The sequence below is a fragment of the Salpingoeca rosetta genome, assembly GCF_000188695.1.
Source record: "Salpingoeca rosetta unplaced genomic scaffold supercont1.2, whole genome shotgun sequence".
NCBI classification, from domain to species: Eukaryota; class Choanoflagellata; order Craspedida; family Salpingoecidae; genus Salpingoeca; species Salpingoeca rosetta.
The window spans coordinates 436210-449267 of record NW_004754932.1 but is presented as its reverse complement, the minus strand read 5'-3'; the positions used below and the strand labels follow the sequence as shown (position 1 = coordinate 449267).

General features: G+C 55.8%; 4 protein-coding genes across 4 annotated transcripts in view; 1 reads left to right on the top strand and 3 right to left on the bottom strand.

Annotated features, from left to right (window-relative positions):
- Positions 1–681: 681 nt before the first annotated feature.
- On the bottom strand, positions 682–7748 carry PTSG_00676 (uncharacterized protein). Its single transcript, XM_004998087.1, has 14 exons — positions 7499–7748; positions 7133–7216; positions 6859–6942; positions 6571–6654; positions 6316–6396; positions 5952–6035; positions 5679–5762; positions 5462–5539; positions 5239–5335; positions 4704–4943; positions 4002–4486; positions 2252–3829; positions 1437–2091; positions 682–1291 (listed from the first exon to the last, which is right to left on the bottom strand). Exons 1-14 carry the CDS (start codon positions 7690–7692, stop codon positions 845–847), a joined length of 4275 nt encoding a protein of 1424 aa, XP_004998144.1. The 5' UTR covers positions 7693–7748; the 3' UTR covers positions 682–844.
- Positions 7749–7802: 54 nt separating this feature from the next.
- On the bottom strand, positions 7803–8799 carry PTSG_00675 (histone H2A). Its single transcript, XM_004998086.1, has one exon. The coding sequence runs from the start codon at positions 8578–8580 to the stop codon at positions 8179–8181; it is 402 nt and encodes a 133-aa protein (XP_004998143.1). The 5' UTR covers positions 8581–8799; the 3' UTR covers positions 7803–8178.
- Positions 8800–9018: 219 nt separating this feature from the next.
- PTSG_00674 (histone H4) lies at positions 9019–9736 on the top strand. Its single transcript, XM_004998085.1, has one exon. It carries the CDS (start codon positions 9097–9099, stop codon positions 9406–9408), a length of 312 nt encoding a protein of 103 aa, XP_004998142.1. The 5' UTR covers positions 9019–9096; the 3' UTR covers positions 9409–9736.
- A 192-nt stretch (positions 9737–9928) lies between these two features.
- Positions 9929–13058, bottom strand: part of PTSG_00673 (isocitrate dehydrogenase) — a 3988-nt gene continuing 858 nt past the window's right edge. The window contains exons 2-10 of the mRNA XM_004998084.1: positions 13043–13058; positions 12736–12841; positions 12321–12475; positions 12083–12154; positions 11747–11884; positions 11293–11418; positions 10945–11052; positions 10652–10801; positions 9929–10399 (exon numbers count right to left, since the gene is read on the bottom strand). The exon at positions 13043–13058 is cut by the window's right edge and continues 212 nt beyond it. Of these exons, the coding sequence (XP_004998141.1) occupies positions 10154–10399; positions 10652–10801; positions 10945–11052; positions 11293–11418; positions 11747–11884; positions 12083–12154; positions 12321–12475; positions 12736–12841; positions 13043–13058 (1117 nt within the window). The 3' untranslated portion in view covers positions 9929–10153. The remainder of the gene's footprint in view (positions 10400–10651; positions 10802–10944; positions 11053–11292; positions 11419–11746; positions 11885–12082; positions 12155–12320; positions 12476–12735; positions 12842–13042) is intronic.

Below are 13058 nucleotides of genomic sequence, written 5' to 3'. Positions count from 1 at the left end.
GACAGCAGTGCGCCAACGGCACAGCACGGGGCATCGCCTGCACCGAAGAGAAGCAAGGCACTGACTGCAGCTGCAGCGAAACAAAGGAATGATCGTGACCCGGTCACAACGAGTGCCATGAACGATGTGCCGGTGCCAGAGTGGATCGACACCACCACTGTCTCTCGCTCGAGCTCATCGTGGCTGGCGGTGTGGCGACACCTCCGTGCCATAACACATGTGCAGCGGGACATTGTGGACGCATTCGCCACCCTTCATGCTCGCCAGCGTGACAGCCTCTTCCATTCCGGACACGAACCATTGCAACAACAACAACAACAACAACAACAACAACAACAACAACAACAACAACAACAACAACAACAACAACAACAACAACAACAACAACAACAACAACAACAACAACAACAACAACACCACCACCACCACCAGCGAGATGGACAAGCTAAGTCAGCTGCATGTGACGAATGTCAAAACCCGCGACAAATGCAGGCAGTGCAGTCTGTTCTGCAAGCGTGCTTGTTTCCTCGAAGCGACCTTGAGGTGTGTGTGCATGAGGAATTGGTTGCTGTTGAGCAAGGGCGGGTATTGCACGAAGCTGTGCCGGATTGTGCATGAAGGAAATGACACCAAGAGGTGAGACACCAGTGAGAGCATGTTTTCGCGTGCCATTACGAAGGAGCGTTGTTTATATAAGAGCGTGTTTCACGTCAACACAGTTGCATTAATAAAGATAAATAGGTTGCCCCCCCCCAAAAAAAAAAGGAGCTCTGGAACCAGACAAACGGCTTGGGTGTAGAACCAAACACAGCGCATGCGCACGCAATTGTGCAAGTCTCGATCTCTACAGCAGCACACACATCTTCGACTTTGGCGCAGCAAGCGACCGCTGCTGCTGCTGCTGCTGCTGCTGCTGCTGCTGCTGCTGCTGCTGCTGTTGTTGTTGTTGTTGTTGTTGTTGTTGTTGTTGTTGTTGCCACTGCTGAAACCGCTTCATCAGCAGCGCCGCCGGTGCCAGACGAATACCGGCTGCATGCAGGGACTCGCATGACACCTGACCAGACTCTACGAGGATGGCGAGCAGGTCAAAGCTGACCACACCAAGGTGCAGGAATGTGGCGTGGACGTGTGAATACAGCTTGCTTGATTCAAGCCACGCCTTGAACTCTGGGTCAAACTGTGGTTGTTGTTGTTGTTGTTGTTGTTGTTGTTGTTGTTGTTGTTGTTGTTGTTGTTGTTGTTGTTGTTGTTGTTGTTGTTGTTGTTGTTGTTGTTGTTGTTGCAGTGGTGCCTGCGCGGAACATGGACAGAGGAGAATGACAGGATACAAAGGAGCTATGGCGTGAGTGATGGGGTATGAACATGCACACACGCAGGCACACACAGGCACACACAGGCACACACAGGCACACACAGGCACGCACGTGCGTCCTCACCCTCTGCACGCCGGTATCCCGTGCAGACGCCACGACCGTGCGAATGGTGTCTGCGTGCACGCGCAGCTGCTGTGCACGATCACCACCAGCAGCGCCAAACTCAACCACGGCGTCGATATCAAACAGCGCCAGCACAGCCGCTCGTACCGTGGCGTGCTGCTGTGGTGGCGGCACGTGCAGCACTTGCGTGAAGTACTGGTCAAGGGCTGTGGCTGTCGCTTTGCTGACAACATCTGGCAAGGTCATCGCCAGCTCGCGAATGCCATGCAGCGAGTCACCTGCAGTCTCGTTGGCAGCGGTACGGTCACCGGCTGTGCTGTGGCTGTTGTGCCACGCGCGACCCACAAACATGGGCACAACACGACGCAGACGAATCGTGCCAGCGAGCTGATGTGCCCGGGACTGCAGTGCCAGCATCGTCATCCACTCCAGCAGCACGTTGTCGCAGTAATCGTCTTCGTTCAGTGTCTGCATGCGCGCAAGAGCACCCGCAGAGACAATGGGGCAGGCCACCAGGCTCAGCCCAATCGCCGTCATGAACGACAGCTTAAAGTTGAGGCCCGTCTCCAGGTTGTTGGCATCCAGGAACGCGACCAGGTTGCGCTGCTCCAACAAGGGATGCAGCGCCATCACCAGCCCGCTGTTGGCGCGTTGCCTGTGGTGAACGTATTGTGGTGATGGAGGTTGACGTGAGGAGGGGAAGTTGTGGTGGTAGGTTGCAGCGACACACACACACATACACATACACATACACATACACACGCAATACACATACACATACACATACACGCGCAATACACACACACACAACTCACCTGTAGCTGATGAAGACGTCGTACTTGTCCTGCAGACCGAGAACGGGCAAGAGAGAGCCGTACTTGGCGACCAGATCATCGAGCGACAGCAGCTGTTCGTCCACCCACATGTCCTGCTTGCTCTTGTGGTGGTGCAGCACATCCTCAAAGAACAGCAGCGTCTTGTCGTCAAATGGCACCAACAGGCTGCTCTTCAGCTCGGGGTAGCGCCGGTGAACGGCTTGGCGCACTGTGCTATGCAGCATGTGCAGCATGGCGCGCGGCTGCGCGCTCGTGATCTTCATTTTGATGCCGCCAACAGCCGGCACAAGCTGCAGCTCAAGCTTAGTCGACTCCATGAAGCAAACAGCGTGGGTGCGGCTCAGCTTGGGCGCCTGAGATGCGCCGTGCTGCGCATGCGCCATCACGTGGGCCAGCACCACCGTGAACAGTCCTTCGGGCAGGAAGGTCGCGTGCTTGATTCCAGCAACTTGCACGCTCGCAGCCTTCTTGAACTGCTTCAGGCTGAAAGCCACGTAGGCCGTCTTCTCCTCGTGTCCAGCGTATGGGTTGGCCTGCTGTGCTGCTGTTGTGCTCAGCGACACGGATGCCATGGTGCTGGTATTGTGACAAATCGTCATCGGCAGGATGGCAGGGACCAGGTACTGCTGTTCTTGCTCTGTTGTGTCGGTTTTGACACTGGCGTTGTCTACTGCTGCACCGTGGCCGGCATGGCCGCTACTCGCTGTAGTGTCGCCACCCACCAGCTTGGGTGGAGAATACTCAATGCACAGCCCGTACTGCATCATGAGGCGCAGGAACGGCATCACCAAGTTGCTGTGCACGTCGTTCCACAGCACGTCCAGCAGGCGGCGGTGCAGAATGCCACAGTCAACGAGGTCGTCCCACAGCTGCGCACCAACGGCCCTCGCCTCGCTATCCCGCACGTCGTGATGCAGGTCGAAGTTGCGGATGACGCGCGTCATCGTGTCCACCGCCCACTGCGGGCTCAGGATCACATAATCTTCCATGCCTGGCACGTGGTCGTAGTACAGGACCATGGAATACAGGTGCAGGAACTGGAGGCAGGCCCGTGTCTCGTCACGCGTGCGCAGCCCACACGTGCACGCAATGTCCACCACCTCGTCAAACGTCAGCAGCGGCCGTTTGTCGTCCTTGCTCAGTGCCATCAGTTTGTCGTAGAGATGGAGGTAGGGGACAGCCACTTCCTGGTTCACGTACTCCTGCGCCAGTGCTGTGGAGGAGATCGTCTGGCGCAGGTCCTGGATCATGGGATCACGGATGGACTTGGTGTTGTCGACGGGCCAGAACCACAGACCATGCTTGTCGTTGTGGACGACGCCAGGGAAAGCGGGGTTGTGCCGCAGGCGGCTGTAGATGTCACGGGAGATGGCCTCATGCTGTTTCCGCTGGCTGACCACATCAGCAAAGGTGCCAACGATGAGGACGGGTGCGCCCTTGGCGTGGAGGTGAAGGGAGGAGAGCCAGTGCTCCATAAACTCCCACGTCTCATCTCGCTTGCTCTCGTCTTGGTGCAGCAGGTCCTCCATGGAAAACACCAGCAGGTACACCGCGTACCTGTTGGGTGGGGGAGCAAAAGGGTGGGGATGTGGTGAGGGTGTCAGGTGAGGGAAGGTGTGGCGGTGGACAGGAGGCAGCACACACACACACACACACACACACACACACACACACACACACACACACACACACACACACGCACACATACACGCACACAACTTGGACTCACTCTGTGAGGAAGAAAGGGTGGAAGATGTAGAAGGTGGACTGGCCGCCCAGGTCAAATACTTTGAACGTGACCCGCGCGTTTTCTTCACCGATGGTCGCGTCCAAATTGAGGTCTTTGATCGCCTTCTCCAACTCTTCGTCCACCACAGCTTGCGCAACAGCACCCGTTGTTCCTTCCGCTTGCTCACCACCACCATCGCTATTGTGTTTGTCAGACAACGGGCGAGTTGAGTCACCTTGCTTCACGTGCGCACTCGCGGTGGATGCACCAACTGCCGCGTCGTTATCTGCATGCAACAAACCCAGACCACCACACACTTCACTGCCATCATCGCCACCCTCATCTGTGCCTTCATGCCCTGCATCAGCTCTGCCATCTTCATCGCGCGCTTCCCTCTTCAGCCGTTGCTTGTGCGCGTGCAGCCGCTGTGCGAGCGCCGTGTCTCTCAGACTCCGCGCCGCCTCTGAGATGTTCGCCGTCACCGCCTGATAGGGAGAGACAGAGACAGAGACAGAGAGAGAGAGAGAGAGAGAGAGAGAGTGTGTGTGTGTGTGTGTGTGTGTGTGTGTGTGTCTGTGTGTGTGTGTGTGTGTGTCTGTGTGTGCAGTGAAGGTCGCGGCGCCACCGTTTCAACACCCCCTTCTCAAACAGACTTCTTGACAACACCTGAAACAAAGCAGGTAGGAGTGAACAGCAGCGCACCTTCCACTGGCAAATCTCCATCGCGTCGAGGGTGACAGCCATGTCCTGGCTCGCGGCACCAAGGGTGGAGTGCTGGCTCTTGTTGAAGTCTTGCTCCATCAGCGATTGCAGCGTCGTCGTCTTGCCTGCTCGGCCCTCGCCCACAAGCATGAGCTTGGCCCGTGCCGCCATCTGCATGTCTCCTCTCTCCGCGATGGTACGCATCATCGCCTTCACTTCACTGAAGTAGCGAAGCGTTGCCTGCAAGCAGCACGTGCAGCGAGTGCAACATGGACATGTCAGCCAGACAGTGAACACAAGCATTCGTCCCGGCAGATGTGTTCACGTTCACAATGGAGAGGGTGTGTGTGTGCGTGTGTGTGTGTGTGTGTGTGTGCGTGTGTGTGTGTGTGTTGCAAACAGACAGACAGACACACTGAAAGACAAAGAGACAGACACACTGAAAGACAAAGAAACAGACTCACAGACAACGTGCCCCCCCCCACACACACACACACATACACGCACACCCAGGAGTACAGGGCATCATACTCACGTCCTGCTCCTGTTCGTCTTCGTCGTCATCGGCATCAGCAATCCCGGGCTCGGCGTTGTTGAAGCGCCGCTGAAATGCTTCCTGCTCGCGGTCAGACCTGGCACATGGTATTGTGGCGACGGTGGTGGTGGTGGTGGTGGTGGTGGTGAATGAGTGGCATCAGACACACGCACACACATGTACGACATACATACATGGCTTCAGATACGCACCCCACACTCACCAGCTGAGTTGGATGTTGCGGTCTGGCGGGAGATGCGCAGCAAACGCCTGCGCCACTTTGCGTCCATTCACTCGAAGCCTGTGCAAAGGGGAGGGGGGTTGCATGTGTGTGTGTGTGTGTGTGTGTGTGTGTGTGTGTGTGTGTGTGTGTGTGTGTGTGTGTGTGCAGGGGCAGAACGCAGCAGCGAGGCACAAGCATGGTCTGAAGAGTTGCGTACCGAAGAGTCTCCAGCGTTGAGTTTTCCTTCAACGCCTTTGCCAGTTCCGCGCCGCTTTTGGCGTTGAGTTTGCACTTGGACAGGCTGCAGTTGGACAGCAAGCAGCGACCATGGTGATGGCAATCCACATACAGGCGTGCGTGCGTGCGTGTGCGTGCGCGTGAGCACTTACAACAGTTTGCATGGTGCGTCCAAACGTGTGCTTGCGCGAGCCGGCACAATCTACCACACGACACACCACCGACATCGTATTGACTCTTTTGAAACACGTACTCGAGCAGCTTGAGGGCGGTGTTGGAGCGCAGCATGTCGGCCAGCGCCAGGGCACCGGCAGCACCGACCGAGTTGTTCTCCAACCTGCACCCGCCCACAGGCAAGATCACATGCGCAAAGCAAATGCTGGTCACCTCGTAGCACATCAAAGACAGGGAGGGACAGAGACAAACAGACAAACAGGCAGGCAGGCAGGCAGGCAGGCAGGCAGGCAGGCAGACAGATGGAGAGAGACAGACACACACACACACACACACACACACACACACACACACACACACACACACACACACAGAGGCTGGCTGACTGACACACCTAACACGCATTTACGCACGGCCACATCCAAAAGCACATTCACACATACACGAGAGCCTCGAGTGGTGACGTTCGGAGGGCGTCCGCAAGCATGGCGACACCTTGACCTGTCAGGTTGTTCTGCTTCAGGCTGGATGGACGAACATGTGAATGGCTCATGAGCTACAGATTGGTGTACACATGGACACGGAGAGAAAGGGAGACACACACACAGGCACAAGAACACACACACACACACACACACACACACACACACACACACACACACACACACACACACACACACACACACACAAAAGCGTACTTGACGGATTGAAGAGTGTGGTTGCTGGAGAGCATTCGGACCAAATCGCCTGCAGCGTCATCTGAGATGCGATTCCCCCACAGCCTGCACCACATCCATGGGATGGGTTACAAGAGAGCATGTGTGCAGATAAGCAGGACTCATGTGGCCAATCACACACACACACACACACACGCACACACACACACACACACACACACACACACACACACACCTCACACAGGCACACACACACACACACACACACACACACACACACACACACACACACACACACACACACAGTACCCGAGTTTCTGGACGGTCTTGTTTGTCTGCAGAACCTTTGCAATCGCCTTGACCCCTTGATCGCCGATGGAGCTCATGCTCATGCTGATATCACACACAAGTCCGAGAAGCGGCAACATGTCAAGGGGTGAGGCAACACACTCATATGTGCGTATGCAGCCAGATGGATTGGTTCCAGCAGGGTGGCGCTGTCTGGCACACGGAGAGGCTGAACGACAGCCAGCAAAAGCCAGTGGCGTGTGCACTTGTGTCTGTGAGTGTGCTGCACACGTACTAGAGCTTGGTGACGGATGCGTTGGCCTTCATGGCCTCGGCCACGCACTTTGCGCCATGGACCCCGAGGCGGAGGCCAATGAAACTGTAAACCGATCAAGCAGGCAAGAGGGCAAGCAAAGCAGGCGTGCAGCAGTGGCAGCACAGTTGTCAGTGGCAGCACAGTTGTCGGCGGTGACATCACACTTTCAAGTCTGAGCAGCAAGCAGCAAGCAGCAAGCAGATCGGCGAGGATGCGGCTCAACGCAAAAGTCGCTCGTTCAATCGATCCAAGCTCACATTGCATCACACCCCTTTCCCCCCCCCTCTCTCTCTCTTCCTTGGCACTTGATGCTCTCATCCAATATCCAACTCATTCGCAGCTCACTCTGCCGTGTCGCCGCATGTGTTGTCTGCGATGGACAGGATCTTGTTCTTCACCACATCTGTGAGCTTCCCCTTGTCAAGTAAGGCCCTGAGATCCTTCTTGAACAGCGAGTCAGAGGTTGACACGGCATTGGTGGTGCTTGTCATGGTGGCCGGCGTAGTTGAGAGATGGATCGATTGCTTCAACGTTGTCATTCATGTCATGCGACGACCAGTGAGGACGTGGGTACAATTTGTTTGCTTGTTGCCAAGAAGCGGGAATGGATTTGCGCTCTTTTTGTCCTTGACTCCACTTCACACATAAGTTGATTTGGTGGTCAGAGCCACAGTTTACTCTTGAGTCACACCAAGGCAATACAGTTGCCTGGCAAGCAAGAAGTACACAAAGGCACTGGTGATGAGAAGAAAGGCAAGTAGACGGGCGGAGCACTGCGATCGAAGCGAGTCCACACTCAACAAGCAGAAACGTCGAGGGGCGTCAACTCCAGGTCGCTTGCTCATACAGTACAAGAGAAACAACCCGCCACTTCACACAGTCAAATATCACAGTTCATCATCAAAGAGAGAAGAAAAAAGAGGGGAAGATCAAAGGCAGTCAGAACAGGGGAGAAAAGGGGGAAGGTTCAAGTACATTACAAGGGAGCAGCAAAAGGCATGACGGCAGATGCGACATGGAGATGCTTAGTACTCCTGGCTCTGGGAAGCGGCCTTCTTGCCACCCTTGCCCTTGGGGATGAGGTTGCTGTGGATGTGGGGGAGGACACCACCCTGGGCGATGGTGACGCCGGAGAGGAGCTTGCTGAGCTCGTCATCGTTGCGGACGGCGAGCTGGATGTGGCGGGGGTTGATGCGGTGCTTGTTGTTGTCACGGGCAGCGTTGCCGGCGAGCTCGAGAATCTCAGCGGCGAGGTACTCCATGATGGCGGCGAGGTACACGGGGGCGCCGGCACCGATGCGCTGGGCGTAGTTGCCCTGGCGGAGATGGCGGTGGATACGGCCAACGGGGAACTGCAGACCGGCGCGGGAGGAGCGGGTCTTGCTCTTGCCAGTGGAGGCCTTGCCAGACTTGCCACGACCAGACATGGTTGCTTGTAGCTGTTGGGGGGGTTGGAAGAAGGAGGGTGAAGCGGCGACTGAGGGTCCGGAGACTTGATTGGATAGCAGCAGATGAAAATGAACCGAAAAGGCAGGCACACTCCACAATCACCCCGACCATCCGTCGAAGAGGTGGTGCTTGGTGCTTGGTGCTTGGTGCAACGGCGCCAGTGCTTGGTTTGTGTGGCTTTCGCACAGGCGCGGGAGTTGTCCCTTTAATGAAAGAAAGAAAGGGCGAATTTTCGTAGACGGTGTCTTTTTGGACGTTGGCGCGAAACAAAACAAATTCTCTATTTGCCCGCCAAACATGTTGGTGAATGGTCCTAGTCAATTTTCTTTCGTGTCCGCGCTGCGCACACAGCACAGCACAGCACACAGCAGCGGATACAAGCGCGACAGTTGAAGCAGAGACATTCATTTTCTCAACTGCAATCAACCAAGCACTCCAAGCAAGCCAGCAAGACTCCTCCTCTTCTTCCAACCAACCAACACCAACTTCAAATCATGTCTGGACGTGGCAAGGGCGGCAAGGGCCTCGGAAAGGGTGGTGCCAAGCGCCATCGCAAGATCCTCCGCGACAACATCCAGGGTGTGACCAAGCCCGCCATCCGCCGTCTCGCTCGCCGTGGTGGTGTCAAGCGCATCTCCGGCCTCATCTACGAGGAGACCCGCTCTGTGCTCAAGACCTTCCTCGAGAACGTCATCCGTGACGCCGTCACCTACACCGAGCACGCTCGCCGCAAGACCGTCACCGCCCTCGACGTTGTCTACGCTCTCAAGCGCCAGGGCCGCACCCTCTACGGCTTCGGCGGCTAAGCGAGCCAACCCTTTGTTCCCACGACTTGCCTCATATGTGGTCTTCCCCTGTCTCCCTCCCCTCTATCTCTCTCTTTTATCGATCCCTTCCCTCGCCCCTCTCTTTGCTCCTCGTGTACATACTCGACACCGCCGCAGGTTGCGTGTGTGTGCCTTGTGTCCGTTCTCGCTGTACGGTTGAACGGAAGAGCTCTGGTTTTGCTGTGGTGGCTCTTTGGGCTTGTCCGGCCTTGTTTCCTTCGCTGGCTGTGCGTCGCCTCCTTTGTCCTCTGTGCTGATGGCACGCCTCGAGTAAACTTGGCTCTTCTCAAAAGCCACAAACCAACAACTTGAATCATGTGCCAATGGTGTGGGGCGTTGTAACTGAAGTGGTTGCTTGTGGAGTGTGAGCTCAAAGTACTTGAAGCTGCAAATGAGAAGAAAAGGCATGCGGATCACCTAGCAGCAAGTGTGTATCATCTGACGTGGTTTGCTAAGTGAGAATTGTCATCACATCAACTAACACTGGCTGCCCTGACTTCACGGCGATCGTGTACGCGTGTATTTTTCCATTTGAAAAGACAACCATGTCTTGTTCGACGGCACAAAACAACAATGAGAGTGAACGATGTGTGTTTGGCGGGTTACGGACAACAAACATCAAGGGTGTGGCGACTCAGCATACAGCGAAGTTGCGACACCGGCGTGCAAAACGCGCAAGAGGTGCGACAGCTGCAACATGTGCGGGCGGTGGGTTGTGGCGGGTTTACATGTTCTTGACAAGGGCCTCGCCAAACTCGGAGCACTTGAGGAGCGTCTTGTCGCCGTCCATGAGGCGGTGGAAGTCGTACGTGACTGTCTTGTTGGCGATGGTAGTGTCCATCGACTTGAGGATCAGGTCTGCTGCCTCCTTCCAGCCGAGGTGACGCAGCATCATCTCACCAGACAGAATCACAGAGCCCGGGTTGACCTTGTCCAGGTTGGCGTACTTGGGCGCAGTGCCGTGCGTGGCCTGGAAGGTGTGTGCGTGTGCGTGTGTGTGCGTGAGTCGTCACCTCAACTGAATATCACAGCACAGATCGCTGGCGCAACTGCAACGAAACAATGAACCCCGCACACGCAAGGCAAACACACAAAGCCACACACACACACACACACACACACACACACACACACACACACACACACACACACACACACACACACACACACACACACACACACAAACAAACAAACAAACAAATAAACCAACGCCCGGGCGCACCTCGAAGATGGCGTGACCGGTCTTGTAGTTGATGTTGCCGCCGGGGGCAATGCCAATACCGCCAACTTGGGCAGCGAGCGCATCGGAGAGGTAGTCGCCGTTCAGGTTCATCGTCGCAATCACGTCAAAGTCCTTGGCGCGCGTCAGCACCTGCAAGTGGTGTGTGTGTGTGTGTGAATGTGTGTGATGTGTGTGAATGTGTGTGTATGTGTATGTGTGTGTGCGTGCGTTGAGACCTAGCCGAACGGTGCACATGTGCACAAACAAAGCAAACGCCATCCGTGCGTTCACACCTGCTGGAGAGAGATGTCGGCGATTGCGTCGCGGACGAGGAGCTTGGACTTCCATGCGCCGTTGCCGTGGGTCGGCAGGATGGCCTCAAGCACACCGCTCACCTCAGCCTGCGCAATGCCGCGTCAGGAAATGGTGTGCGTGTGTGTGTTGTGTGTGTGTGTGTGTGTGTGTGTGTGTGTGTGTGTGTGTCATCCCGAAAGGGACACAAATCCAAACACGCACTCACACAAGCGCAATGGCTACTTCACAACATTCACTGTGTGTCATATGATCACATACGCACACACAACCATCCAAACAACGCACACACAACCATACAAACAACGCACACACACACACCTACACACCTGGAGGGTCTGCTGCTGGGTGTCGGTCATCATGTCATAGCCAGGCTCAATGGCCTTGCAGTTCTCCACCACGTCCGTCACGCCCTGCTCGTAGTTGTCCAGGATCCAGCTCTCGCGCTCAGTCACCTGCAGCCGCCACATGTGTTCGCAGAGCAGAGCGGTGAGGGTCCATCAACGAAACACAAGGCACTGACTGCGAGCCAGTTAAAGCACACACACACGCACATATGTGCGGATGCATGCATGCAAGCAATGCAGATACGAACCAAAACCAGCAAACAAACAGAGCAACACACATACACGCACACACACACACGCACGCACACGCACACACACACACACACACACACACACACACACACACACACACACACACACACACACACACACACACACACACACACACAAACAAACAAACGAGCAAGCAAACAAGCAGGCAAGCAGGAGGGCGCACCACTTGGTCGCGGAACTTTGTGACGGCGACGTCGTAGCCCCACTGCTTGAATGCGCCCTCCGTGAACTTCATGATGTTGCCCTTGTGCACCAGCGCCACGCTCCGGCGGCCGTTGTCAAGCGCATACTCAATCGCAGCCTGCAACAGGGGGGAGGGGGCGGATGGGGGTGTATTCGTCATGATGTGTGATAGAATGCGAGTCAGTCAACGCAATGTGTGTGTGTGTGTGTGTGTGAAAGGGGAAGGCGGGGACTATGCGTGAATGCACGCTTGTCGCAACACAAACAACCAGAACAAAAACAGAAAGAGGCATGTCTTCACCAACGATCATCGCACCTCAACAAGGCGGGACGTGCCCTCCTGGGAGACAGGCTTGATGCCAAGGCCAGACGTCTCGGGAAAGCGAATCTACGCAAACAGACGCACACAGATGTATGCATGCACAAGGTGAGCAGAGGAGAGGTGCTGCAAGCGTGTTCAGTGTGTTCAGTGTGTTCAGTGTGTTGCCACCTACCAAACAAACGACACACAACCCCAGCCGCCAAACACGCCAGGAAGCGGGCACGACCCCCACCTTGTTACCGACGCCCTTCTCGTTGAGGAAGGCAACGAGGTCCTTTGCGTCCTGGGTGCCGCTCTGGAACTCAATGCCGGCATAAATGTCCTCCGTGTTCTCGCGGAAGATGACCATGTTCACGTCTTCGGGCTTGCGCACAGGCGTGGGCACGCCTGCACCCCACGAAAAATGAGTGTGTGTGTGTTTGAGTGTGCGAGTGTGTGAGTGTGTGAGTGTGCGAGTGTGTGAGTGTGTGTGTTTTTGTGCGTTTGCAAGTCAGTGCGTCGAAGAGAGAGAGTGTGTGTGTGAAAGACGCGCAGGAGCCAACGAGAAGCACACACACACACACATACACACACACGCACGCACGCACGCACGCACTAACACGTTGAAAAGTGCAGGGCACGTGCTGGCCCGCGGTTTCATGACGCACCTGTGAAGTAGACGACGGGGCGGAGGCAGACGTACAGGTCGAGCTCCTGGCGAAGGGCGACGTTCAGGGAGCGCATGCCACCGCCAATGGGGGTGGTCAGAGGCCCCTGGTGCAAAGTAAAGTTGGTGTTGTTGGGGCAACGGGAGGTGGCATGGCGTGAGGAACGAACGGGGTCGTGATGTACAAGCTGGCAGGCAATGTGCATGCGCAACAAACACACACGTACAAACATACCCAAATCACGCAAACACGCACAAACACAAATGAACACACACACACACAAACAAATGAACATACACACACACACCTTAATACCGACGAGG

What these genes read in the sequence shown, in the direction of transcription:
- PTSG_00676 (XM_004998087.1), bottom strand. Translation starts at nt 7,692, where the DNA reads ATGACAACGTTGAAGCAATCGATCCATCTCTCAACTACGCCGGCCACC. An exon ending in ACATGCGGCGACACGGCAGA is followed by an intron (nt 7,217 to 7,498) that starts GTGAGCTGCGAA and finishes ATCGGTTTACAG; the next exon opens with TTTCATTGGCCTCCGCCTCG. An exon ending in GACGTCTTCATCAGCTACAG is followed by an intron (nt 2,092 to 2,251) that starts GTGAGTTGTGTG and finishes CGTTCACCACAG; the next exon opens with GCAACGCGCCAACAGCGGGC.
- PTSG_00675 (XM_004998086.1), bottom strand. Translation starts at nt 8,580, where the DNA reads ATGTCTGGTCGTGGCAAGTCTGGCAAGGCCTCCACTGGCAAGAGCAAG.
- PTSG_00674 (XM_004998085.1), top strand. Translation starts at nt 9,097, where the DNA reads ATGTCTGGACGTGGCAAGGGCGGCAAGGGCCTCGGAAAGGGTGGTGCC.